Source organism: Ictidomys tridecemlineatus, chromosome 3 (genome assembly GCF_052094955.1).
Source record: "Ictidomys tridecemlineatus isolate mIctTri1 chromosome 3, mIctTri1.hap1, whole genome shotgun sequence".
Taxonomy (NCBI): Eukaryota; Metazoa; Chordata; class Mammalia; order Rodentia; family Sciuridae; genus Ictidomys; species Ictidomys tridecemlineatus.
Window position 1 is genome coordinate 131,894,312 of NC_135479.1, and position 23,863 is coordinate 131,918,174.

General features: G+C 38.2%; 2 protein-coding genes and 5 non-coding genes across 12 annotated transcripts; 6 read left to right on the forward strand and 1 right to left on the reverse strand.

Annotated features, from left to right (window-relative positions):
- Positions 1 to 509: 509 nt before the first annotated feature.
- Positions 510 to 6,766, forward strand: Eif4a2 (eukaryotic translation initiation factor 4A2). Of its 6 annotated transcripts, none has more exons than XR_013436704.1 (12): positions 512 to 666; positions 1,461 to 1,509; positions 1,598 to 1,730; positions 2,016 to 2,155; positions 2,922 to 3,090; positions 3,180 to 3,289; positions 3,519 to 3,662; positions 3,955 to 4,092; positions 4,326 to 4,415; positions 4,659 to 4,738; positions 5,160 to 5,270; positions 5,983 to 6,098. XR_013436704.1 is itself a non-coding variant. In XM_078043828.1 (11 exons), exons 1-11 carry the CDS (start codon positions 638 to 640, stop codon positions 6,125 to 6,127), a joined length of 1,224 nt encoding a protein of 407 aa, XP_077899954.1. In that variant the 5' UTR covers positions 510 to 637; the 3' UTR covers positions 6,128 to 6,766. The 6 variants fall into 6 exon arrangements, 4 of the variants coding, with proteins under 4 accessions (XP_077899954.1, XP_077899953.1, XP_077899955.1 ...); XR_013436705.1 differs by having other exon boundaries at positions 5,160 to 5,266; XM_078043828.1 differs by lacking the exon at positions 5,160 to 5,270 and having other exon boundaries at positions 510 to 666; positions 1,464 to 1,509; positions 5,983 to 6,766.
- On the forward strand, positions 1,847 to 1,915 carry LOC120884688 (small nucleolar RNA SNORD2). Its single transcript, XR_005727109.1, has one exon. It is a non-coding gene; the product is annotated as a small nucleolar RNA SNORD2 (small nucleolar RNA).
- Positions 3,325 to 3,450, forward strand: LOC120884609 (small nucleolar RNA SNORA63). Its single transcript, XR_005727031.1, has one exon. It is a non-coding gene; the product is annotated as a small nucleolar RNA SNORA63 (small nucleolar RNA).
- On the forward strand, positions 3,695 to 3,874 carry LOC120884683 (small nucleolar RNA SNORA81). Its single transcript, XR_005727103.1, has one exon. It is a non-coding gene; the product is annotated as a small nucleolar RNA SNORA81 (small nucleolar RNA).
- Positions 4,131 to 4,262, forward strand: LOC120884608 (small nucleolar RNA SNORA63). The gene has a single exon (XR_005727030.1). It is a non-coding gene; the product is annotated as a small nucleolar RNA SNORA63 (small nucleolar RNA).
- On the forward strand, positions 4,458 to 4,597 carry LOC120884639 (small nucleolar RNA SNORA4). The gene has a single exon (XR_005727062.2). It is a non-coding gene; the product is annotated as a small nucleolar RNA SNORA4 (small nucleolar RNA).
- Rfc4 (replication factor C subunit 4) lies at positions 6,761 to 22,686 on the reverse strand. Its single transcript, XM_005330997.5, has 11 exons — positions 22,433 to 22,686; positions 21,046 to 21,188; positions 19,409 to 19,487; positions 14,769 to 14,848; positions 11,695 to 11,814; positions 9,238 to 9,381; positions 8,685 to 8,805; positions 8,013 to 8,138; positions 7,193 to 7,273; positions 7,005 to 7,121; positions 6,761 to 6,929 (listed from the first exon to the last, which is right to left on the reverse strand). The coding sequence occupies exons 2-11, from the start codon at positions 21,174 to 21,176 to the stop codon at positions 6,834 to 6,836; spliced, it is 1,095 nt and encodes a 364-aa protein (XP_005331054.2). The 5' UTR covers positions 21,177 to 21,188; positions 22,433 to 22,686; the 3' UTR covers positions 6,761 to 6,833.
- Between the last annotated feature and the right edge of the window lie 1,177 nt (positions 22,687 to 23,863).

A 23,863-nucleotide genomic window follows, 5' to 3' on the forward strand; every position in this document is an offset into this window, starting at 1 on the left:
TGCTGGGTGGCCGACATTTTCCCTAGCAGGGGTCTCACGCTTTCAAGAGCTAAATGGATGTTAAATGATGGGGTTAAACGCCAGGTGGCTCTTTACCGTCAAATTAAATAGTGGTGAGAAGAGGCGGAATAACCTGATTCTTCTCCAGTCTACAACACGGAGATGCCAGTCCCTCCGTTACCTCACCCCCGGCTGCGACCTCGGAGCGGGGCCCGCGGGCGCCCGGCCGCGAGCTAACCGCGCGCCGCAGGCTTCCGCCTCCAGGGTTGGCCCCCGCTCCCCGGCCCGCCTCTGCGTCGGGGACGCGGAAACCCCGTAGGAGCAGGGCGGGCGGGGAGCGGTGTTTGTCTCCCTGCTGCAATATTCTTCCGCCGCGAAGTAAAGAGTTCCAGCCCTCCTCTCGATTCTAGGATTTCCAACGATCCTGCAATGTCGAAAAACTATGAAATCTGTATTTTCTCATCGACTCGCTGAGGATTTCACCTGAGGTAATGACCCCAGGATCACAATTTTGCGGCTACCGATGGGAGACAAGTAAATTCCTCCGCAAGAAACGGGTTCCGGCCACGAGCCTATAAAAAACCGGTGGCGCGGTGCGGCTGTCTTTTCAGTCGGGCGCTGAGTGGTTCTTCGGATCATGTCTGGTGGCTCCGCGGATTATAACAGGTATGGCGCCTTTCCGGTGGTGTTGTTGAATAGTGAAGGTTACGTAGCGTCAGAGATTGTAGTGGATGGCCTGGAGGCATGAAACTCCAGGTACATCGGCGTTTCCTTGGGGTACTATACCCCTGTGTGCCCTTCGAGAAGCTTCCATGATGGGTTGGGCCCCGAGATGCGGGTCGAGAGAGCGAGGGCCCGGAAACTGAGTGTGAAGGGGGTCTTTTTTGACAAAGGCATTAGAGGAAAGTGGCTGCTTCCCCTCCCAGTGCAGCAAGGTATACATTTTAGTTTTAAAGTCATGGCGCAGCCCTCGTTCTGTGTAGTGTAACCCAGTCCCAAAGCTTTATTTGCGGCCAACGGCCCGAGTTGGGGGTCCAAGGCTGTAGCTGAGGACGGTGGGTCGCTGCGGCGCGCACCCCATGGCCCGAAGGCAGTGGGGCTTGGGCCTGCAGCTGGAGCGCCGGCGAACCGTTGGCATAGCCCTTTGCAGGCCCCTTCGCCGGCGTCAATCACCCCGGCTTGCGCAGAGTTAGGGGCGGAGCTCCTCGCGTGAAGCTCTCGCGAGACGCTCCGCTGCCGAAACGGGAGCATTTGGCCCTCTGGCCTAAGGGGAAGGGGGCTGATTAGTATTTGTGGGCCTGCTTTTACAGTTGTCCACAGCCCTGAACCTTGGGGAAGGCCCACGGTTCCTAATGCGCCCTGCAGCATCTGCTACACGTGTAGGGAGGGCAGTGACAAAGTTTGAAAAGGTTAAGGTGGCTTGGGAAAGGGATGTTGCCTAATAGCGGTGTTCTTGTCAGCAGAGAACATGGAGGCCCAGAGGGAATGGACCCCGATGGTGTCATCGAGGTAAGAAATGGGTGTGGATTCTTGAAGGTCTTGAAAGGTGAGTGTCTTCATCTTACTTAATTGTTTTGTAATTTTTTTAACTTAACAGAGCAACTGGAATGAGATTGTTGATAACTTTGATGATATGAATTTAAAGGAGTCTCTTCTTCGGGGCATCTATGCTTATGGTTTTGAGAAGCCTTCAGCTATTCAACAGAGAGCTATTATTCCCTGTATTAAAGGTAAAAGAAAACTCTTGGCATTTTAAAAATGAATTCACTGTTCTACCTTAATGTGGACCATAAAAAAGGGAAAAGTAACCTCTGGGGGACTACTAGCACCTATTTGTATTCCTTAAAAGTGAAATGATGGCAAACATCTTTCGGGACTGACCTGAAATGAAGAGAATACTCATTGCTGATCACTTGAATATTGGGCATAATTCATGTTCCAACTGGAATACATGGTGTGAAGTAGAAGTGACGATTTGATGTGGGATCGGTAAATATGTATCCTACTTTTTTTAGGGTATGATGTGATTGCTCAAGCTCAGTCAGGTACTGGCAAGACAGCCACATTTGCTATTTCCATCCTGCAACAGTTGGAGATTGAGTTCAAGGAGACCCAAGCACTAGTATTGGCCCCCACCAGAGAACTGGCTCAACAGGTATTGATAGTGTAGTTCAAAAAAACTGCTTGCGTGTTGCATAGGTTTCAGGTTTCACAACTGTGAAGAATTTAAAACAGCTTAAATTGGTCCTTTCAGAGCCCTCCTTTTTTAATTGTCCATGCATGCAGGGAGTTTTTGTTCAAAGTTAAGCAGGAAATGTGTGTGTAGGTATGTTTTACTAGGGTTGTATACCAAAAGATTGTGAATCCAAAGCTTTCTGTTTAGGGTGAACTAGATTTGTACCTGTTTTTTTAATTTGAATGCAGTTGTGCAACATGAAAACTGCAGTGACATGTTACCATTTGACTGTCTCAGTAGTTTGTGATGCATCTGTTGCATGCTATGTTTTCAAAGCTCACTGCTGTATTGGCTTTGAAGTAAACCTTTCTAATAAAGCTGTAGGCTTTATTAAGGTTCAGGCACCATACCCTGTGGGAGAAATAAATATTTGCCCTAGCTGTAATTACATTCATTACTTGATTCACTGTTTACACCTTACACAGTGAAGAATAATGTAGGAAATGTTACTTAATTACTTGATATCTGGGTCAGCAGGATCCAACTTATGACAGGGCACAAGACAGACATGAAAAGAATTGTACCTTGAAGTAGTTAGGTCAATCTGCATTTTAAGCTTGGAAGTAGTTCTGTGCTATGCATGCATACAAGCTGTTGACAGACCAAAAACTTGACATTATGCTTTGGAAGTTAGTCACAGTATATACTTTTACAGGACAATGATTAATTTTAAAAATATTTTTAGATCCAAAAGGTGATTTTGGCACTTGGAGACTATATGGGAGCAACTTGTCATGCCTGCATTGGTGGAACAAATGTTCGAAATGAAATGCAAAAACTGCAGGCTGAAGCACCACATATTGTTGTTGGCACACCAGGGAGAGTGTTTGATATGTTAAACAGAAGATATCTTTGTAAGTATTATCTTAATATGGTTTATTTTTACTATTAGACTCAAATTCATTAATGGAGAAATGATACAGTATGACTTTGTTATTAACAGCTCCAAAATGGATCAAAATGTTTGTTTTGGATGAAGCAGATGAAATGTTGAGCCGAGGGTTTAAGGATCAAATCTATGAGATTTTCCAAAAATTAAATACAAGTATTCAGGTAAGCTTTATTTCACTCTTCAGAGGTTTTATTTAAGGCAGGTACAGTTACAATATAACTGAAGTGTTTTATTGTCGTTCCCCCTGCTTAAAGCATTTGATACATTACTATCTCTGTCTAGTTCATTCCATGATAAGACAGAGACGCTTGGTGTCAAACATTATTCTATTTTTTTGTTGGTCTTTTTGTGCTATCTATTTCCGTGACAACATTTTTTTCCCTCTCTAAGGTTGTGTTGCTTTCTGCCACAATGCCAACAGATGTGTTGGAAGTGACCAAAAAATTTATGAGAGATCCAATTCGAATTCTGGTGAAGAAGGAAGAATTGACCCTTGAAGGAATCAAACAATTTTACATTAATGTTGAAAGAGAGGTAATTTTGTCTAATTGTTACGAGAGACTTTTACCTTCTTGTATAAGCACTGTGCTAAAATTGCAGAAGCTAGGATCATATCTTGGTTTTTGCAATAATGCTAGCAGAGTACACACAAGAAGAAAATTAACTGCACTGTATCCTAAAAAGACTGGGGTGGACCTCTTTCTTAATGTCCAGTGTCCTTTGTCTTAAGATTTGGTGCAACATATATTACACAGACTTATGGAAAGAATTTCTAATGAACAGTAGAAGTCTAAGTTTTTTTTTTTTTTTCTTTGAAATGCTTTAGGAGTGGAAGTTGGACACACTTTGTGACTTGTACGAGACACTGACCATTACGCAGGCTGTGATTTTTCTCAATACAAGGCGCAAAGTGGACTGGCTCACTGAAAAAATGCATGCCAGGGACTTCACAGTTTCTGCTCTGGTAAGAGATGTTCTTAGTAATCTAAAGATTGAATATTTAAGCAGGATTCAGACTACAATATAGCTGTTAAGTGCTGTGTTGTCGTTCCCCCTGCTCAAAATAAAGTTGTTTCTTACCTATACCTGTCTGCTATACCCCTATAGTAGCCAGGGACGCTTGGTCTCATACATGTTCATAAAATTAAATGTTGACCTGACTGGTGATTCTTGAATTAAGGTTTTTTTCATTTGCAGCATGGTGACATGGACCAGAAAGAGAGAGATGTTATCATGAGGGAATTCCGATCAGGGTCAAGCCGAGTTCTGATCACTACTGACTTGTTGGTAAGTGTGTATGTACTTTATTGTTTTTTTTTTTTAAGTAATATACCAAGAGTTAATATGTTTGGGAAGGTTTTTTTAATAGCCTTTACCAGATTGGGCTGTTTGGGAGAAAAATAAAAGACCACGCTCCACAGTGGGCTATACCACTTTGTATAGTTCATTACTATTTTGTGGCCTACATTATATAGGCATCTCCCAGTGTTTTTGAATAGGACTCTGAAATATACACTTGTTTTATTTCAGGCTCGTGGGATTGATGTGCAACAAGTGTCTTTGGTTATAAACTATGATCTACCTACCAATCGTGAAAACTATATTCACAGGTGAGAACATCTTGACTTTGTATATTGGTGAAATAAATTCATATTTCTCTTTTTATATGAAAGGCAGTGTCATCAGGGAATAGTCAGTAAAGACAGTAACAGATGTAATTTACATTGTACTTGGGAAGATTGGTCAGAACAAAGTGGGAAAACTTGTAATCTTTGGCCCAGGTTGTGCACATACAATACTGATCAGGTTGCTTTAGATCTGTTGGTTGTCATAGCGAATGTTTGAGCTTTATTTTTAGTGATGCTCTTTGTCCATGTGCTTTTTCTTGGTGATTCTATAATTGGGATTTTTCTTGGTGTCGCCTGGTAGCAATTTGAGTGATCCCTGGTTTAGTTATAGTGGCTTTATCCCTAAATAAATTGAATTGTACTTTGTTATATGATGTAAAAAAAGACTTTTTAAAAAATACAGGAGTCGATAGCAGCAGTTGATGACGAGATGGCGCTCAGAAGCGGCGTTGACGTAATTTAGGACGTGGAATCATAAGCGAAACAGCACACTGTTTGAATAAAGAGCGAGTCGGTATTTATATTTGTTTTTCTTTTGTCATGATTATTTGATATTTTAAGTTGCTCCAGCCAAGGCATTTTGTATGTTAGCATTTGTTAGGGAGCATTAGGTGGTTGTATTGTCTGGTTTCTATAGGAAGGTAGAGAGCTGTTTTGGAGGTAAACACGTTTGAGTAATTTTGAGTATAACGTGTGAAACTGAGCAAAAAAAAAAGCAGTGATAAGTTTGGGTTACCATACCAAAATTAGTTTTCCCACTGGAAAAAAAGTTGTTATAGAAAATAGTTAACCTTGCAGCATTTGTATTTACAGTTTACAGTTCCAGAAGTGCGTCGAAATGGATTACATAACTGTTCTCTTTGTTTTATTCCTGGTGTTTACATCTGTCCCAGGCTGACAACTGCTCTTGGCTGGCCCACTTTGGTATGGGCTTTAATTTCACTACCCCAAACACAATACTTGTCATCTGCTTTATAATAATGCTCAAGACGCCTGATAAAATCTCATTTTGCAGCCAGACAAGCCTTGAATCCTTTTGGCACTAACTGCAAAGGAAGATTTTTTTCTCTAGATATTGATTTAGCAGCTAGTGCTCCAATTAGAAGCACGATAACCTTGATAAGTAAACAGCAGCTGATGGTTAACAAGTGGATCCTCATGTTCAGTAGTTCATAAAAGTATGCAAGAAGTAATTTTCTGATTGCTGGTTTCTTTCTCTTATACAGAATTGGCAGAGGGGGTCGATTTGGGAGGAAAGGTGTGGCTATAAACTTTGTTACTGAAGAAGACAAGAGGATTCTTCGTGACATTGAGACTTTCTACAATACTACAGTGGAGGAAATGCCCATGAATGTGGCTGACCTTATTTAATTCCTGGGATGAGATATATTTGAATGCAGTGCTCGCTGTTGCTGAATAGGCGATCACAACGTGCATTGTGCTTCTTTGGGAATATTTGAATCTTGTCTCAATGCTCATAACGGATCAGAAATACAGATTTTGATAGCAAAGCGACATTAGTCGTGAGCTCTTGTGAGGAGAGTCATCGGCTTTATCCTCTTTAGAGTTAGACTGTTGGGGTGGGTATAAAAGATGGGGTCTGTAAAATCTTTCTTTCTTAGAAATTTATTTCCTAGTTCTGTAGAAATGGTTGTATTAGATGTTCTCTATCATTTAATAATATACTTGTGGACTAAAAGATATAAGTGCTGTATAAAATCAGCCAATTATGTTAAACTAGCATATCTGCCTTTATTGTGTTTGTCATTAGCCTGAATAGAAAGGCCTTTAAAATTGATTTTTTTTTTTAGAAAGCATTTGAATGCATTTTGTTTGGTATTGTATTTATTCAATAAAGTATTTAATTAGTGCTAAGTGTGAACTGGACCCTGTTGCTAAGCCCCAGCAAGCAATCATATCCTAGGTAGGGTGAAACCCCCAGTAAAATTGCCATATTGCACATGTCTTAATGAAGTTTGAATGTTAAATAAATTGTATATTCACTTTAAAGATGCTCTGGCCATTTTATTTTCTCTCAAAATATTTTATTTCCAAAAAGTCATTCACTTTATTGACTTTAACAGTTCTGAGTTAATTGCTGCATCAGGGTTGCACACAGGCCAATCAATTGCAGGTGTTCATCAGCACCATCTGCTAAGCATTTGTCAACTTCCTACAAGAAATAATAAAAGTTGGTAAACAGATAAATCATCTAGGGTAATCATGGGTAATCATGGTATATACTCACCGCAAGCTTTTCTGTAATGATGGACTTCTGTTTATCAGAAAGGTTATCATTTTCTACAACCACATCATGGAGTTGATTTATAAGTTGTGTGGCTGCATGACCCTCATCTATCAATTCCTGTGTTAACAGAAAAAATTGTTAGGGTAAGATTGCTTAAATTTTACCCCAAGTTTGGTAACTGGTTTTACCTTCACTGCAGCTTCCAGTTTATCAAAGGAGCCACTCTGACATGCAGCAAATATTCCATCAATTGCCTCAGCTGGTATAACCTAAGATGTATAAAAAAATCACTTCAATATAGATTTCATACTTAGTGGTGAGGTGGTCTGTGTGTGCAAAAGGAGTTATCCTCATCTTCCCAAGTCTCTTGTGAAGAAGAAATTTGGAACAAGAAGAGCAGTAACTGGTCAGTGGGTGAGAGAGACTACCCACCCTTTTCCTGATGCTTAAGGGCCTCAGGGAAAGCACTTTTCTGAAAAAATGGGAATGATGTTTTGAATGTAATCACTGAGGTGAGTTTTGATAATGATTTCAAATGTTGAAATATACCTTTCCTTTGTAGGTTTTGCCCTGTATCCATGGATTTACCCAACTGCAGATGGAAAATATTTGAAAACTTTGCATGTGCCCTGAATTTCCTTAAACAATATAAAAACTAGCACAAAGATGAACATAATTGATTCCATGTGAATATTACATCATTTCGCATAAAGGATTTGAATGAACATTCTTGGATTTTTTTTGTGGGGGAAGGGCTGTTCTGGACTCAATCCCCCAAAGATTTAAGGGATAACAGGGTGCTTTAACAGAATACCTAATGTGCCTAATGCTATACCTTTTATAATGTACTTGATGAACTGAAATCAGTGTTACCTCTTCTAGTATCTGGTACCCAGTTTATTCCCATGTTACATATTCTAGTGTACATAATAGCACCATAAATATCTGGGCAAAATTTTCAAACCGCCACAAATAAAACAGCTATAATGAATTTATCTAGTTTCTTACCCCAGCAATGTCTGTGATCACTTTTTCCGTGACTTCCTTTCCACCTGTTAATCGAGTAGCACTTTGAAGAAATGTAATGGCTTTCCTTAAGTCTCCCTCTGATACTTTAACTAGATAAGCTATTCCCTGAAAAGAAAATAGGGGTTTTTAAAATTTATTGTGTGTGTGTGTGTGTGTAGTGGGGATTCAATCAAGAGGCTCTTTATCCCTGAGCTCCATCTCCAGCCCTTTTTCATTGTTGAGATAGGGTCTCACAAAGTTGCCCAGACTGGCTGGCTTTGAAGTTGAGATCCTCCTGCCTCAGCCTCCCTAGTTGGTGGGATTAAACTATGATGACCAGTTAGAGCCTTTTGATTTTAATGAAAATGAAAACATTCCATACTTATCCTATTTCCTGGATCACAGAAAAGCAAAGGAAATTCAAATTATGGTTGAATTCTGAATAAGGACCTTATTACTTGAAGTGTATTATTAGACTATTGCAGTATTTGTACTGTATATGTGACCTCAGTTTTGGGTGTCTGAAAGAAATTAGCTTGAATTATTTAACTCCTAGACATTCCAACTGTTGCTCATCTAGCTTCAGTTTGCCTGAAAAATATAGTAGGGTCAAAGTGATAAATTTCTTTCCAGACCTCTTCATGGACATTCATCAAATGAAATACTTATTACCTCATTACTAATTTTGACATTTTCCTTCTCAGCAATGTCTAGTAATCGCTGCTGTTGAGTTTTATCTGATAAAGGCTTGAAGCGGAATTTTGAACATCTAGAGGTCAAGGGTTCAATTATTCTACAAAAGAATGAGAGGGGAAAAAAAACATTAAGAACAAATCAAGATGGAATGTTAATGCAGTCTCTAAATAAAAATAAAACTGCCTTACAAGTGGTATCAACAACTATATTTGAAGTGATATGCTGATTACTCTGATCCATTACATATTGTACATATGCAGAAAAATGTCACGTTAGCCCATAAATATGTTCACTTTCTACGTGTCAATTAAAAAAATAGACTGGCCAGGCATGATGGTGCATGCCTGTAATCCTAGAGGCTGGGGCGGCTGAGACAGGAGGATCACTGGTTCAAAGCCAGCCTAAGCAACCTCAAGACCTTGAGGCGCTAAGCAACTCAATGAGACCCTGTCTCTTGAGTGTCCCTGAGTTCAATCCCCAGTACCAAAATAAATAAGACTGCCTAGCATCTACAGGGAAACATACATACCTACTAATATAGTTACAGATGAGACAGAAACGTGTGGTTTTAGATTCTTTCTCCATAGTTCGTCTTAAAGCGGCCTGAGCAGCTGAGGTCATGGAATCAGCTTCATCCAAAATTACAATCTTAAAAGGAGGACATGGCTTCCCACTAAATTGGAGAAACACATAGGAATCAGATTTTAGCATGTATTGCTTTTAACAGCTTTGCTGAGATATACACACAATTCACCCAATTAAAGTATATGTTTTTTAGTATACAGTAGTTCCCAGTGGATGTCTGAAATTGCAGTATTAGTCCATACACACCATGTTTTTTTCCCCTATGCTCACATAGCTATGGTGAAGTTTAATAGGCATCACAAGAGATCAGTAGTATTTAGCAACACATTTCTTTCCAGACCTCTTTATGGGTATTCATGAGGCCAGCCAATAAATGAAATAATTTTATCAAATCATCAACATATATTTAGTGATTGCCAGCATCACTCTTTTTGTGTTTGGAGGGTATTACGTAAAAACCAGTGTTACTTGAACACAAGTTCCATGATATTGTGACAGTTCTGATAACCAAGATGGCGTCTGAGTGACTAATAGGTGGAATGCACATACAACGTGGACATGACATGCTGTATAAAGGAATGAATGATTCATGTACCAGGCAGGACAGAATTGAGATTTCATCACACACACTACTTGATGGCTTATAGTTTGAAAATTGTTTATTTCTAGAATTTTCTATGTAACATTTTCAGATCACAATTGACCACAGGTAACTCAAATTACAGAAAGTCAAAACAGTGTGCAGTAGGGGCATTACCATGTTCACGAATTGTACAACCATTACCACAGTCTAAATTTACAATATTTTTTACACCCAAAGAAATCTTGTATCCATTAGGAGTCACTCTTCTCGTCCCCAAAATCTGCCAGCTCTAGGCAATCACTATTGTACTTTCTGAACTATTTATCCATTAATCATTTGGACATTTGGGTTTTCATGTTTTGGTTATTAGGAATAATGTTATGGATTTTATTCACATTTTTGAGCAGTCATGCATATTCATTTTTTTTATGGGTTATGTACCTGGGGTAGAACTGCTGGGTCACATGATAATTCTGCCTAACTTTTAGAGGAACTGCCAAACTGTTTTCCAAGAGACTTTATTTTACATTCCATCTAGCAATGTATGAAGTTTACAATTTCTCCACATCTTTGTCAACAACTTATTCTCAATATAGAATAATTTTAGCCAACTAGTAGGTATAAAGTAGGATTTCATCATAGTTTTGATTTTCATTTGCTTAATGATGTTGAAGAGCATTGTTTTCACATTTTCAAAAAATATTTATTTACTTGCAGTTGAAAACACAATATATTTATTTTTATGTGGTGCTGAGGCTCGAACCCAGTGCCTCACACAAGCAAGGCAAGCACTTTACCACCGGGCCACAGCCCCAGCCCCTGTTTTCATATCTTAAAGGCCATTTATATAGCTTTTTTTTTTTAATTGAGAAATTATATTTGGATTCCTTTACCCATTTTTTAGTTAGGTTATTACTATTATTTGGCATTGTGAACTGAACTAAGAGCTATATTCTGTTTTTTTTGTTTTGTTTTTTTAATTTTGTTTTGAGATGAAGGTCCTGCTAAGTTGCTTAGGCTGGCCTCAAACCAATAATCTCCCTGCCTCATGATCCTGAGTTGTGCTGGGCTATTAACTGAGTTTTAAGAATTCTTTATCTATATTAGTCATTTATTAGAGATAGAGTTGAAAGAAAAAAAAAATAGTCATTCACTTTCTACAAATTTTAAAGTGTTCTGATGTAAAATTTAACTCTGCCACCTAAGCTCTGTGTGCTTCAGGCATGACAGTCATATTTTAATTACCAATAGTGTTTCTTTTCACTCTAAAACTATCCCAGTTTGAAAGAAATTTTGTGGTAACTTAAGCTATGAAATATACACTAAAGAGTTTATCTGACAAGGGAGGTAACTTGTTTTCTAACATAATTATAAAAATTGAAGCTGAAAATTTGGCAGCAACATTTATTGTCTTAGTCCATTTTGTGTTGCTACAAAAAGCAAAACCCTGGGCAATTTATAAAGAAAATACATTTATTTCTGTCAGTTCTAGAGGCTTGGAAGCCCACAACTGAGGGACTGTATGTATCTGTTGAGGGCTGTCTTGTTATAACATGGCAGAAAACATCAAATGGCAAGACAGAGGCTGCTTACACGATCTCGCTTCCTCTTATAAAGCCACTGATGTCGTCATGGGAGCCCTGCCCTCTCATCTATTCTCCTAATTATCTTCCAACATTTCACCTCCAAGTACCATTAACATTAGAATTTGAAGATTGTTTCAACATATAAACTTTTGAGGGGCATATGCAGACCATAGCCTACATTTAAAACAAATAAAATTACATGCCATGGAGAAGGGAAGGGAAGTTTACTTACTCTGAACGACTTCCTGACACAGTTAATTGAGCAAAATTTTTCACCTTCTCTCGAACTACTTGTATTCCACGTTCATCAGATGCATTTAACTCAAGAACTCTTAATCGAAATAGTTCAGGCCTATTTAAATATGAAACAAATAAATATACAATAAATATGAAATATTAACACTGCAAATAAATATGAACATAAATATGTTCATAAATATGAACACTGTAGACGATTCAAGTAACCTAGGCCTATCACATTTTAACATTTGAACATTGCAATAGTTTAAAATCCACCTAGTATACAAAATACATAGAAGGTATGTGAGCAAGTCTGTGTTCTTTCTTTTGCAGAGTCATGTAGTTAACATGTTAGCTTTATTCATGCATTAAAAAAAAACGCTTCATAAGAAAATATGTAAAATTTCAGTCCTCTTGATATAGTATAATAATTATTTTGCTATGTTATAAGAACCAATGTAACCTGGGCGTGGTGGCACATGCAGCTTGGGAGGCTAAGGCAGAAGGATCAAGTTAATAAAGCCAGCCTCACCAAAAGTGAGGTGCTAAACAACTCAGTGAGACTCTGTTTCTAAATAAAATTCAAAATAGGGCTGGGGATATGGCTCAGTGGTCAGGTGCCCCAGAGTTTAATCCCCAGTACCGAGGGGAAAAAAAAAAAAAAAAAAGAACCATTGTAAATGTTATCTTAATGGTTATATGATAATTCCTTACTGGATTTACTTAACATACTTAACTGTTAGAATTCTTGATACTTGAGCACTTTTCAAATCATTTCCAGAGTGTAGCTTATTATAAGGAAAGTCACTGGATTAAAACATGAACAGGTTTTTTTTTTTTTCCTCTCTCTGTGTGTGTAGCTTGAGATCAAACCCAGGGCCTTGTACATGCTGGACAAGTGTTCTACCATTGAACTATATACACCCTCAGCCTTAACATGAACAGTTGCCCCCCACCCCAGTACTGGGGACTGAACTCAGGACCTGGTGCATGCTAGGCAAGTAAGTACTCTCCACTGAGCTACCTCCCTAGCTCTGGCATGAACAGTTAGATGAGTTTTTAAAAAATTACTAAAAGTAATATATGCTTACTATGGAAAAATCAAAAGAAAATAAAAATACCTGACATGCCCTGTCAAACCACTGGTCTGAAACTACCCTCTGGTCTTTTCTCTACATATATTTTAAATTAAAATAAACAAACAAAACCGAACAACAACAACAAAAACAAGACTGGCTAGAGGTATAGCTCAGTGGTAGAGTGTGTACTTAGCATGTATGAAGAACTGAGCTCAATCTTAAACACCACCCCTGCATCCCACAAGAGATTTAGTTTTGTTTTTATTTTTCCCAATTGCAGCACTAAGTAACACAGTGAGACCCTGTCTTTAAATAAAATACAAAATAAGGCTCGGGATGTGGCTCAGTGGTTGAATGTCCCTGAGTTCAATTCCCAGTACCCACCCCCGCCCAAAAAAAATCAGAAACAAAAGTTGCTGTCTAAGCTGGGTGTGATGGGGCATCCTTGTATTCCAAGCTACTAGGGAAGCTGAGGCAGGAGGATCCCAGTTTGAGGCCAGCCTGGGCAACTTAGCGAGACCCTACCTCAATATAAAAAAATATAAGAAAGTCCGGGCAGTGGTAGAGCATCCCTGGGTTGAATCCTCAGTAATGAAAAAAGAAAGTTGTCATCTAATAAATCTAAGGCTATAGCAGCTTCTTCTTTTGTCTTCCCTTACACTGTGACACAATTATCCTTTCATGTTTGGTGTTTCAGAGTCAACTAATTTTTTCATATGTAGGATTTCTGATGTACCCCATGGCTATAGGCCTAATAAAAAATTCTGGGTAAATTCAAGACAGCCTTTGTTATGTTTGTGCATGTTTCACTGATATTTAGATGCGGGCCACTATCAATACATATTTTGTATATGTATTACATAAGGTAAAAAATATGTGAGAACTGCGAGGGACCGCTTTTTATTGAGATACTAATTTATTAGACAAATTGCTCAAAACTACAAAGCGTCTTAAATAACTGATATCTGAGCTCATTGTTTCACAGCAACAGGAAGTGGCTTTGAAATTATTACCGTAGTACAATATGTACTACAGTTAATTTTATGTAGTTAGAATTAATTACTGCATCTTGACATTTATTTACATTTCTGACTTTGAATAGCATTATATACAAATTGTGTCTGTACACATAAGTTTTGACACATTTTTAAATTTAGATTTGTGTATATTTTATGGTAGTAATGACAAAATAGACTGTTAATGACATTTTATGCATTTATGACATGCCCTTTTCTTAAAATTTTCAATATTTACAGATTACATGATTCTTCAAGTTTTTCCAAATTTTTGCAAATATTCAAAAAAAGCTACATATAATTATACCTATATAGTTCAAATCCATGTGGTTGAAGAGTCAACTGTCCATCTATTAACTCCTCTAGAAGAGTTGACTATACCAGTTAGTCAACCAAGGAAGAGGAATCAAAGAAATGTCACAGGGAGACTTTTCTGGTGTACCTGGAATTAAACTCCATCATCTACCACTTACTCTGCTTACACTCAGGAGGCTTGAGGGCAGAAGCTCGCCTGGCTGGCCACTCAAGGCAGGGACTAAGAAATCCAGATCAGGGGCAACTCAAGAGGGGGTGATGCAGAAAATAATAGCAGTTTCTATCTCAAAGATACAGATGAAGCATTACAAGGGTGCTTGTAATTAATGACCAGGGACAGGATGGTCCTCTGGGCTCCAAAATCATAACAAAAAAGTTATAGAAAATAATTTAAAGAAAAAAAAAATCACAAGCTCCCTATGTTGTAGTACATTCAAATGTTTGAACAAAGTTCAGAATGCAGGTTACAAAAGATGTAGGTAGCTAATTTACTGGGGAGGAGGGGATGAATTGGGATTAATAAAAGTTCAGAAATAAAAATAAACCCAAGAACCTCACAGAAACTAAATGAAAATTTTTAGAGAAAAGTGGTACCAAAGATTTTTGGTGTCAAATTTTTAAAAAGGTGAGAGATTGTTTGATTAAATTCAACTTACCCAAAGAGTTCTCTAGCAGCTGCCAAAATGGTGGATGTCTTCCCAGTTCCAGGTGGTCCATAAAACAAGAGATTAGGTAGCTGTGGAAATTAAATTTTAACTTTTATCAATTGTATTTGGCACAAATAGACGAAATGATGACTGCAAATGTCTGTGGAACAGTTTAGTGATCTCCCTAGTAGATACATGTGTGTAGCTATTAAGATTCCTTAATCTAACTGGTATCATAGTATTAACAGTTCTAAATACTGCTTTTTCATATACTATCACTTTTTTCCCCAAAGTATCTTTCTAATCTCTTAAATTGAACCAATATCTATGCTTCTTGTATTTATGATCTACTTATGTCTGAAGGGAATCTCAGGCTTTTGATTTCTTTGTTCAAGATTGGGTGAGATTTTATATAAAGATGTAGCTGTTTCAAAGAGGAAAGAGATCAAAAGGGTAATGGAATTTGGCCAATACTGAGGAAAAAGGACTGAAAAAGGCATATAAGAGCTTTGAATGAGAACAAAAATATTTAAACAACAAAAAACTCCAAACATCTATAAAGCCCTAGACACTATACTGCATCATGACTGTGTACCCTGTAGGGATACCCACAAGAAAGGGAGAATTCATTAGAAGAAAGGGTAAAATGAAATGACTAGCTATCTTCTTTTATACCTTTAATCTAGCTAGTTTGGCTCCTATCAACTAGGCAACTGATCTGTGGTAAAGATTAATAAATGTATTTCATTTTAATGAGCTCCATTCTAAAACCATGCATTCTTTTTGGGTGTACCAGAGATTGAAACCAGGATCAATTAATCACTGAGCCACATTCCCAGCCCTTTTTTATGTCAGAGTCTCGCTAAATCCTTAGGATCTCATTAAGTTACTGGGGTTGGACTTCAATTTGCAATCCTCCTGCTTCAGCCTCGAAAGTTGCTGGAATTACAGGCATGAGCCACAGTGCCCAGCTGAAACTATACATTCTTCAGTAAGTCCTCTAAGGTAAGAAAATCATTACATACAGGACACTATGAAGTAGTTTATTTGCTTTCATTTTTGCCTGACCACCCTGTCCATTAATTCTTCACCAAATCAAATATCACTGTGCTTGTTATTTAAACCTTATCACTGGCTTCACACTCTACTTAGGAAGAAACCACAAAGGGCTCGGGATATGGCTCAGAGGTTAAATGCTTGCCTAACATGTGAAAGGCCCTGGGTTCAATCCTCAGCACAGCCTGCCTCACTTCCCTGGCAAAAAAGGGAAAAAAAACAGACAAAAATCCACAAGCTGCTTACCATGACCTGTAAGGACTTATATGACCTGCCCATCACCCTCACCTTCCAGGCTCCAGCTTTAATGGCTTCCAATAGCTAAGTATTTTCAGGCCTGGCAATATATTGTTCCCATGACCTAGAATCTGACTTTACTCTTTTTTGCCTGGCAAACTCCTAATGCATTACAAGTTGGACATCTTCCCTCACCATCTAATCTAAAGTGGGTCTCCTCTCTTATTTGCTCACTTGTTTTTGTTGCATTTATTTCAGTTTACATTTATTTATGGTTATTTAATTGATGGTTTTAATTGTAAAATACCTGTCTAACTCCCTAGATGGTTTACTCAAAAAGACCAAGAACCTTATTTGTCCCAGTCACTTCTGTATCCTTAGCATCTACTATAGTATTCAGTACAGTGAATACTCCTACAGTGTTTACCAAATAAACCAAAAACCAACATACAGGTAAATATACTAATTAAAAGACTACTGATTGGGGGCTGTGGTTGTGGCTCAGTGGTAGGCCACTTGCCTAGTCTATGTGAGGCACTGGGTTCTATTCTCAGCGACACATATAAATAATGAATAAAATAAAGGTCCATCAACAATTAAAAGAAAGATTAAAAAAAAAGACTATTAATTGGTAACATATACCTTAAGATACAAACTATGAGGCTCTATTTAAAAAATAAAAAAATAAATAAAAATATTCCTAGATTCTTAGTTTTTAAGGTTATACCTGTTATTTTGATTCATGCATACCTCAACATTTGTAATGATTCATTCAAGTAATTAACTTATAACATACAATAATTTAAATTCTTTAAAACAGTAGAATTATTAAACCTTATATAATAGTCTGATATATGTGGTACATTTAAAAACTGTGGAATATCACATCTTAAAACTGATTTTTTTTTCGGGGGGGGCGGGTGGGAACCAGGGATTGAACCCAGGGATGCTTAACCATTGAGCCACATCCCCACATCCCCTGCATTTTTAATTTTTTATGTGAGACAGGATCTCACCAAGTTGCTTAGGGCCTTGCTAAGTTGCTGAAGCTAGCTTTGAACTTGCCATCTTCCTGCCTGAGCCTCTTGAGCTGTTAGGATTACAAGTGTGTACTACTATGCCTGGCATAAAACTGATTTTGGAAAAAAAAAATTATTATAATTCTACTTTTGAAAGTAAATGAAGAAAGTATTTTTCTTTACTATTTAGAATTTGAAAAATTATTTTTTGTTTTGTTTTGTAAAATTGAGTTTGAAAAGAAGCATTTTGGGTTTTTTTGTGGTACTGAGGATTGAATCCAGGGCCTTGTACTGTTCATGCTAGGCAAGTATTCTACCACTGAGTTATATCCCCAGTCCACAAAATATTAAAAAAGGGGTCACAGAACAAAGACCTTTTTTCAATCTCAAGTCAAAAATTAAATCATAATCCTATAACATTTATTTAAAGACCTGAAAATACTAGTAATTAAACTGGACCTATCTTGTGATGCAATTAAAATTATACCACTGTGAAATTAATTGTGAACCAAAACAAACAGTTAAAGAAAAGCTTTTAAATAGTTTTGTAACTGTAACTTCTTTCCAAAGGTGTACTGTAATACAGATTGAATGTCCATAATCTATATTTCAGGCTCCAAAATCCAATCATTTTGAGTGTCAACATGATGCTACAAGTGTTTAGTTACCCTAAATACGTTCTTTTTTTCACTATCAGTGGAATGTCATTTTTTTTAAACTGTTGTGATGTATGAATAAATGTTGAAAATGATTGCTTATCAGTAGTATCTAAATTCAGAGTCAGGAATGACAGTGAAACCAAACAACCACACACTGTCTATGTGGGTGGATGAGATGGTAACACTGTTGTTTCCTGATGGTTCAATGCACACAAACTTTGTTTCATACATGATAATTATTAAAGGTATTACACAAAATTACTTTTAGGGTTATGTGTATATGAAACATAAATAAATTTTGTATTTAGACTTAGATTCTATCCCTAAGATATTTCATTAGGTTTAAGACAAATATTCCAAAATTTGAAAAAATTCAAAATCTAAAACATTTCTGGTTCCAAACATCTTGGATAAGGTATATTCAACTCACAGGGTAATTATAAGAGAACTATGGAAGCAAAAACCAAAGAACTTCATATTAAAAGCAGCCAGGTTTAAGGAAGCATATCTTGATTAACAAAACAAGCAATCCAACCATATCCTACTTTCATCTGTGACTTTCTTCATTGAGTTCTTTATGTACTTGGGCACATCTTTATATACAATCTGAAATTTCTAATTCTTTACATGGGTTTATTTTGTCTCTGAATAATCTAAATGACAGGTTACTCAAAGATTATTTTATCCTATACATTACAGCTGGAGACAGAGAGCTTAAGCAGAATTAAATGCTCGATGATTTTATTTTTAATTTTTGGAACTGGGGATTAAACCTGTGGCACTCTATCACTGAACTAAGTCCTCAAATCTTTTTTATTTTTTGTTTTGAGGCAGGGTCTTGCTACAAGGCTTTGAATTTGCAATTCTCTTACCTCAGCCTTCCAAGTAGTTAGGATTATAGGCATGCAGCTTTAATGATTTTCTTATGCTGTGGTTCAAGCTAAATCATAAAGTTTGAAAAAGTCTGGCTCTTTATAACACATAACATTATCTATCATTATCTTATTTATTTGGCTTGTTTATTGTCTCTTCTCACCAAAATAAAAGCTCATGAAAAAAGAAGCCCAGTCTGTTTTGTTCATGGTCTTTACTTACTTGAATACTCTTTAGCAACGCTACATATGACTGAACAGAAGATATTGTTATGGTTTATATCTTATATCACTCCCAAAGATGGTATACTGGAGGGTTGGTTGCCAGCCTGGGGCACTACTGGGAGGCAGTGGAATCTTTAGGAGGTGGAGCCTAGTGGAAGGAAGTTAGGTCACTGGAAGCATACCTTGAAGGGAACATAGGGATCCCAGCCCCTTCTCTTGTAGCTTTCTGGCCACCAAGAGGTGAGCAGCCTCCTCAGCCATGTACTTCCACCATGACAAACTGTGCAGCCACAGGCCCAGAGCAATGTGGTCAAGCAATCATGGACTGAAATCTCTAAAACTGTGAGCCAAACTAAACCATTCCTCCTGTAAATTGTTTATTTTAGGTATTTTTAACACAGCAATGGAAAGCTGCCTTATACAGATGCTTAATAAGCATTTGTTGAACTGTTTGTACAGTTATCAAGGCGTTGCTATACAGACTCGTATCTAATGAAAGCAAAAGGTTATAAACAAAGGAAGAGGGTGAATAAATTAATTCTTAAATTTCCCAATGACACTGAACATCATCTGGTACTCACATCAGCTCCTTCTAAAGATTTTTTCAACACTGCAACTACTTCTTCTTGGAAAGCAACTTCATCTACACATTTTGGGCGACTGAGGGGATGGAAGGAAAAAAAGTTTTTTAGCATTGGTAGCCACAGAAGAGTCTCAAGTGTTTCTTCTTTTAAAATACCAATAATAATTCTCATATATTGGGAATGAATTGGAAGAAGGTAGAAACCTCATTTGTATTTACCTTAAGTAATATATACTACAGAAGTAAAATAATTTTTTATCTCTCATCTGCACTGCTTGCAACAAGAATTAAGCAATGGGATTTTATTTTATATGCCACAAATGCCAACTGGATAAAAATTAAACGCTTGCCTAGAAAGTGTTATATTTTGACAAGATAAGATTATGAAGCTGATCTGAAAAGGGAGAACTATTTAATAATCTAAAGAAAGATAACTATGTTGGTTACATATATATACTTTAAAATGTGAATTGGCTAATGCCATTTTTTTCTTATTATCTAACTGTACCAAAAGGGCTAACAAAAACCAAGTTTAACCAATGTGAAGTATAAATTTCATCCTAAGTCATTAATTAGTGACCTTAAGAGAAGCTAGAACAAAGTTATATATTCCCATCCCTGAGTAGACTTTGTGTTTAGTTAAGTAATCAAGTTTTTGATCCACATTTTCCTAATTAATAAGATTAATGCCAGGCAGGAATCATACCTCTATATATTACAAACCAGTGTCTCATGTTCAAATACTGCAAGGATTAGGCAGACAATGAGAGTGAAGAAAGCAGATGTACAGCAAGAAAAAAGATAATAAGGACTATGGCAAATTAAGGAACATATGACCTTCCCAAAATGAGAAGCAATACACAAGTCCATTTAATTGCCATTGAGATCTTGCAGCCAATGCTGCCTGATCTCCTGAGAAGCTGAAAATATAGATTTTTCCCACTAATAATTTTTTGAATTAAAAAAAAAAAAATCTAGATTTTTGGGCTGAGTGTGTAGCTTAGTGGTAGAGTGCTTGCCTAGCATGTGGCATGCTGGGTTCATTCCTCAGTATTGACAATTAAAAAAAAAATCTTAAAAATCTAGATTTTTTATAAGGAATGTTGGTACCAAACAAAACATATGAATACCTTAATTGGCCAATAAATAATTTGCAGACCCTTAATAACTGAGGCTATATCAATCCATTCAATGGTTACAATGACTTCTTATAATATCATTTACTGATCTTATAAGAAAATTAAAATGCCATTTCAAGGGTTTTGATGCCAAAAATGTATAAACAAAATTAGACAATTTCCACCTACTAGTAATAAAAAAGGAACATTTAGATTATTTGGATTTAAGTAGAATTCCTGACAGCCAGCTTGCGAAAACTGTTTTCTTCATTTCTGTATCCCGGCCCCCCAAACTATAAACTTTAGCTATCAAGATTTACCAAATAAGGGAATTAAACTAGGTCACTGTAAGGTATCTTTCAATACCAAGCTTCTGTGATTTATATAATTGGGTGATTTTCAAGAGCAGCATCTAAACAAAATGAACTAATTCCTCCTTACATTTTTAAAAAAGAAATCAGAACGGATTACAGCAGTAATTTATTAGCTATTTCCACAAAAATATAAGTGTTCTTACTATTTTTCCACCCATGGAACATGTTTGACTTTCTTGTTCTCACAACTGCTCCCTGCAGTGGCAGCTACTCCTCGATCCTTGGTTAACGGTGGTTTAGTACTGATAGATGTGCCTTTTAGAAATGCCTGCATGGTTACTTCACCCTGATGAAGTGCAAGACAATAAATAAATAAATAAATAAATAAATAAATAAATAAAATAAGGCTTTCTTGAAATCATTAAGAGAAAGTTCAGCCTGAAAGCACAATTACCTTGTGCAAAGGCATTCATAAATACTTATTGTAAGGACATCACCCCATGCCCCAGGATGCTCTGAATGCATTGTACTGAAGGTTACAAGCGTCACAAAAGAGGCCAAAGTTCTTAAGGAACTTAGAATGTATTTATAATGAAAAAGTTACAGAACAAATACAAATTGCATATCAGAAAAAATTTTAAGAATTCCAAATGCATTGATAAATATGACACCACTAATAGTTAAATTGTATATGGACCTCTACAGTTGATTCAATTTCAGTTATGGGTGAGATCTAGCTACACCCTGAAATGGACTCTGCAATTAGAAGTGCTGGGACCACAAATGATAACCTTCACTGCTACTACAGCCTAGAGCTCCACTCAATGATCTATTTCATTGGCAAAGCCGGGGTCCAACTAAAGAAGCCCCCGCTCCCACCCCTGCCACGCCCATGGGGTAGGAAGAGTGGGGGACTCTTGTTAAAATGAAAATAGTTGTTTCTCTTTTAACATGTTCAATTGAAGAACCCAATACAGAAAAGCATGAGAAATCTAAAAAATTCAAATAAAGTCCCTTATACAGAAGATAGCTACTAACATTTGGTTAAACATTCTGCCAGGGTGTTGGGGGGGGGGGGAACCAAACAAAACACATCATTAGCCTGCCTGAAAATCCTTAGCATTAGTGGCAACTCTTTTTTTTTTTTTTTCCCCACTGCTATATGCCCTCCGTATTTAGAACCGTGCCTGGCACATGACAGATGCTCCATAACATTTGATGAATTAATTACCACCCACAAGACGGGATTTTCCCTTCTGCAAAAGGAGCTAAGGCCTATCCCATAAGACAGCTGAGTTAAGAAAGAAAACTGCGAACTCTCAGCTCTGCATGGCACCGACTATACATTCAATAAAATAAATTATTAATATCTGTAAGCGCCCAAGGGTCTTAACGTCATTAGACTATTCCATCCCTGCTACGGGCTGCTAAAAATAATACGGCCCAAAGCTGGGCTCTAAGAGATGCTTACACCGAACCCCTGTCTCGCTAAGGGATGCGGGCGTGGGTGGGTATGCGAGATGGAAGACCTCACAGGGGCATTACGGGACGGGCAGGGAAGGCAAGCTCCACATTTCACCCGCTGGTCACCTGCAAACCCTGTTTTCCGCGCGGGAACCGCAGAGCCTAGGTCTTTCAGCCTCTTGTCACCAAAGCGAGTGGACTGCCGGCTCGTTCTGGGATCTTCCGGAATGAGAAAAGGACGAGGTGGTGGCAAAGTCTCAGCTCTGTTCCTAATTCAGACAATAACGGGACCCGAAGACTTGCAGTAGGCGCAGTCTCTACAGTCGCCTCGGTTCCCGCCACTGATCGGCCGCGAAGGGCAGGGCGGGAGTATGCGCGCAGTACACGCGTCACTTCCGGCGGGGCTCGCGCCGCGCGTTGAGAACCCTTGGCAGATTGACGCTTTAAGGCGCAACTATAAGGCGACAGACGTTTCGAGAGGCGTAGACTGGAACGGGCATAACTAAGGAGATGCGAATGAAATTTCACCCACTCGAGACCGCCGGAAACGACACTTTAGCGCGACTGTCTCCAAATTAGTGGGTTCCGCGGACACGACGCTCTGGCGGGAAAGAGGCGCGCGGGCCGAGGGACTGTAAACTTCATTTGTAGTCATGGGGCATCTCGCCGGCGTTTCTGCGACGACACAGTTCGACTTGCAGCCTACTTTATCCCAAAGGACTGGGGTTGGGGAGCGAGGAGTCGATCTTTCGGCAGAAGAGGACACACTGTGGATCGTGTCCTCCGGTCCTTCTTGGTCACAGATCAAACCATTTGCCTTAAGGGCAGAGACATTTGAAGAAGGTGCGTATCTTGGCCTCTTGAAGGTACGTGTAGTATGTACCTCTTGGAGAGGAGGAGGATCCCCAAATGAGGGGTCCTCATTCCATCTCCATGCAGCCGTGGACATCTAATTCCTGAACCCTGATCAGAAGTCTAGTAGCACACGTTTAATGAAAGCTAAACAATTGATAATAATGTCAGCTCCTCCAGGGTTCGTGCACTGTGGGCTCCAGGCAGGTATTTGAGATAAACCACCTTTATCTTTTCCAAATACTGGGTTTAGCCCTGAATTGTACATTAATCTTATTGAAATCTGATCCTTCTCAATGCTGCTACCTCCACAGACCTTTACTAATTAAAACTGTAAGGTTTGATTGGCGCGATGGCTCAGGCCTGTAATCCCAGCCGCTCTGGAGGCTGAGTCAGGAGGTTCGAGAGTTCAAAGTCAGCCTCAGCAATCCAGAGGCGTTAAGCAACTCAGCGAAACCCTGTCTCTAAATAAAATACATAATAGGGCTGGGGATGTGGCTCAGTGGTTGAGTGCCCCTGAGTTCAATCCCCAGTGTCAAAAAAAAGAAACAAAACAAAACAAAAACTATATAAAGTTGACAAGGGTCTTCTGTTAGTGAACATGGAAAACCCAAACGCTGTAATAGGTGCTGACAATACAACAGGGAACAAGCTGGAAGATGCCTGCAAGTGGCTTTATGGACTAAAGTATTAGACAATGTGATG

Excerpts from the sequence above, each read along its gene's own strand:
- Eif4a2 (XM_078043827.1), top strand. The coding sequence starts at position 638 with ATGTCTGGTGGCTCCGCGGATTATAACAG. Across the intron at positions 1,510-1,597 it reads ACCCCGATGGTGTCATCGAG|AGCAACTGGAATGAGATTGT; the intron begins GTAAGAAATGGG and ends TTAACTTAACAG. Across the intron at positions 3,290-3,518 it reads AATTAAATACAAGTATTCAG|GTTGTGTTGCTTTCTGCCAC; the intron begins GTAAGCTTTATT and ends TCCCTCTCTAAG.
- Rfc4 (XM_005330997.5), bottom strand. The coding sequence starts at position 21,176 with ATGCAGGCATTTCTAAAAGGCACATCTATCAGTACTAAACCACCGTTA. Across the intron at positions 7,274-8,012 it reads TGATCACAGACATTGCTGGG|GTTATACCAGCTGAGGCAAT; the intron begins GTAAGAAACTAG and ends TATACATCTTAG. Across the intron at positions 6,930-7,004 it reads TCATTACAGAAAAGCTTGCG|GAAGTTGACAAATGCTTAGC; the intron begins GTGAGTATATAC and ends TATTTCTTGTAG.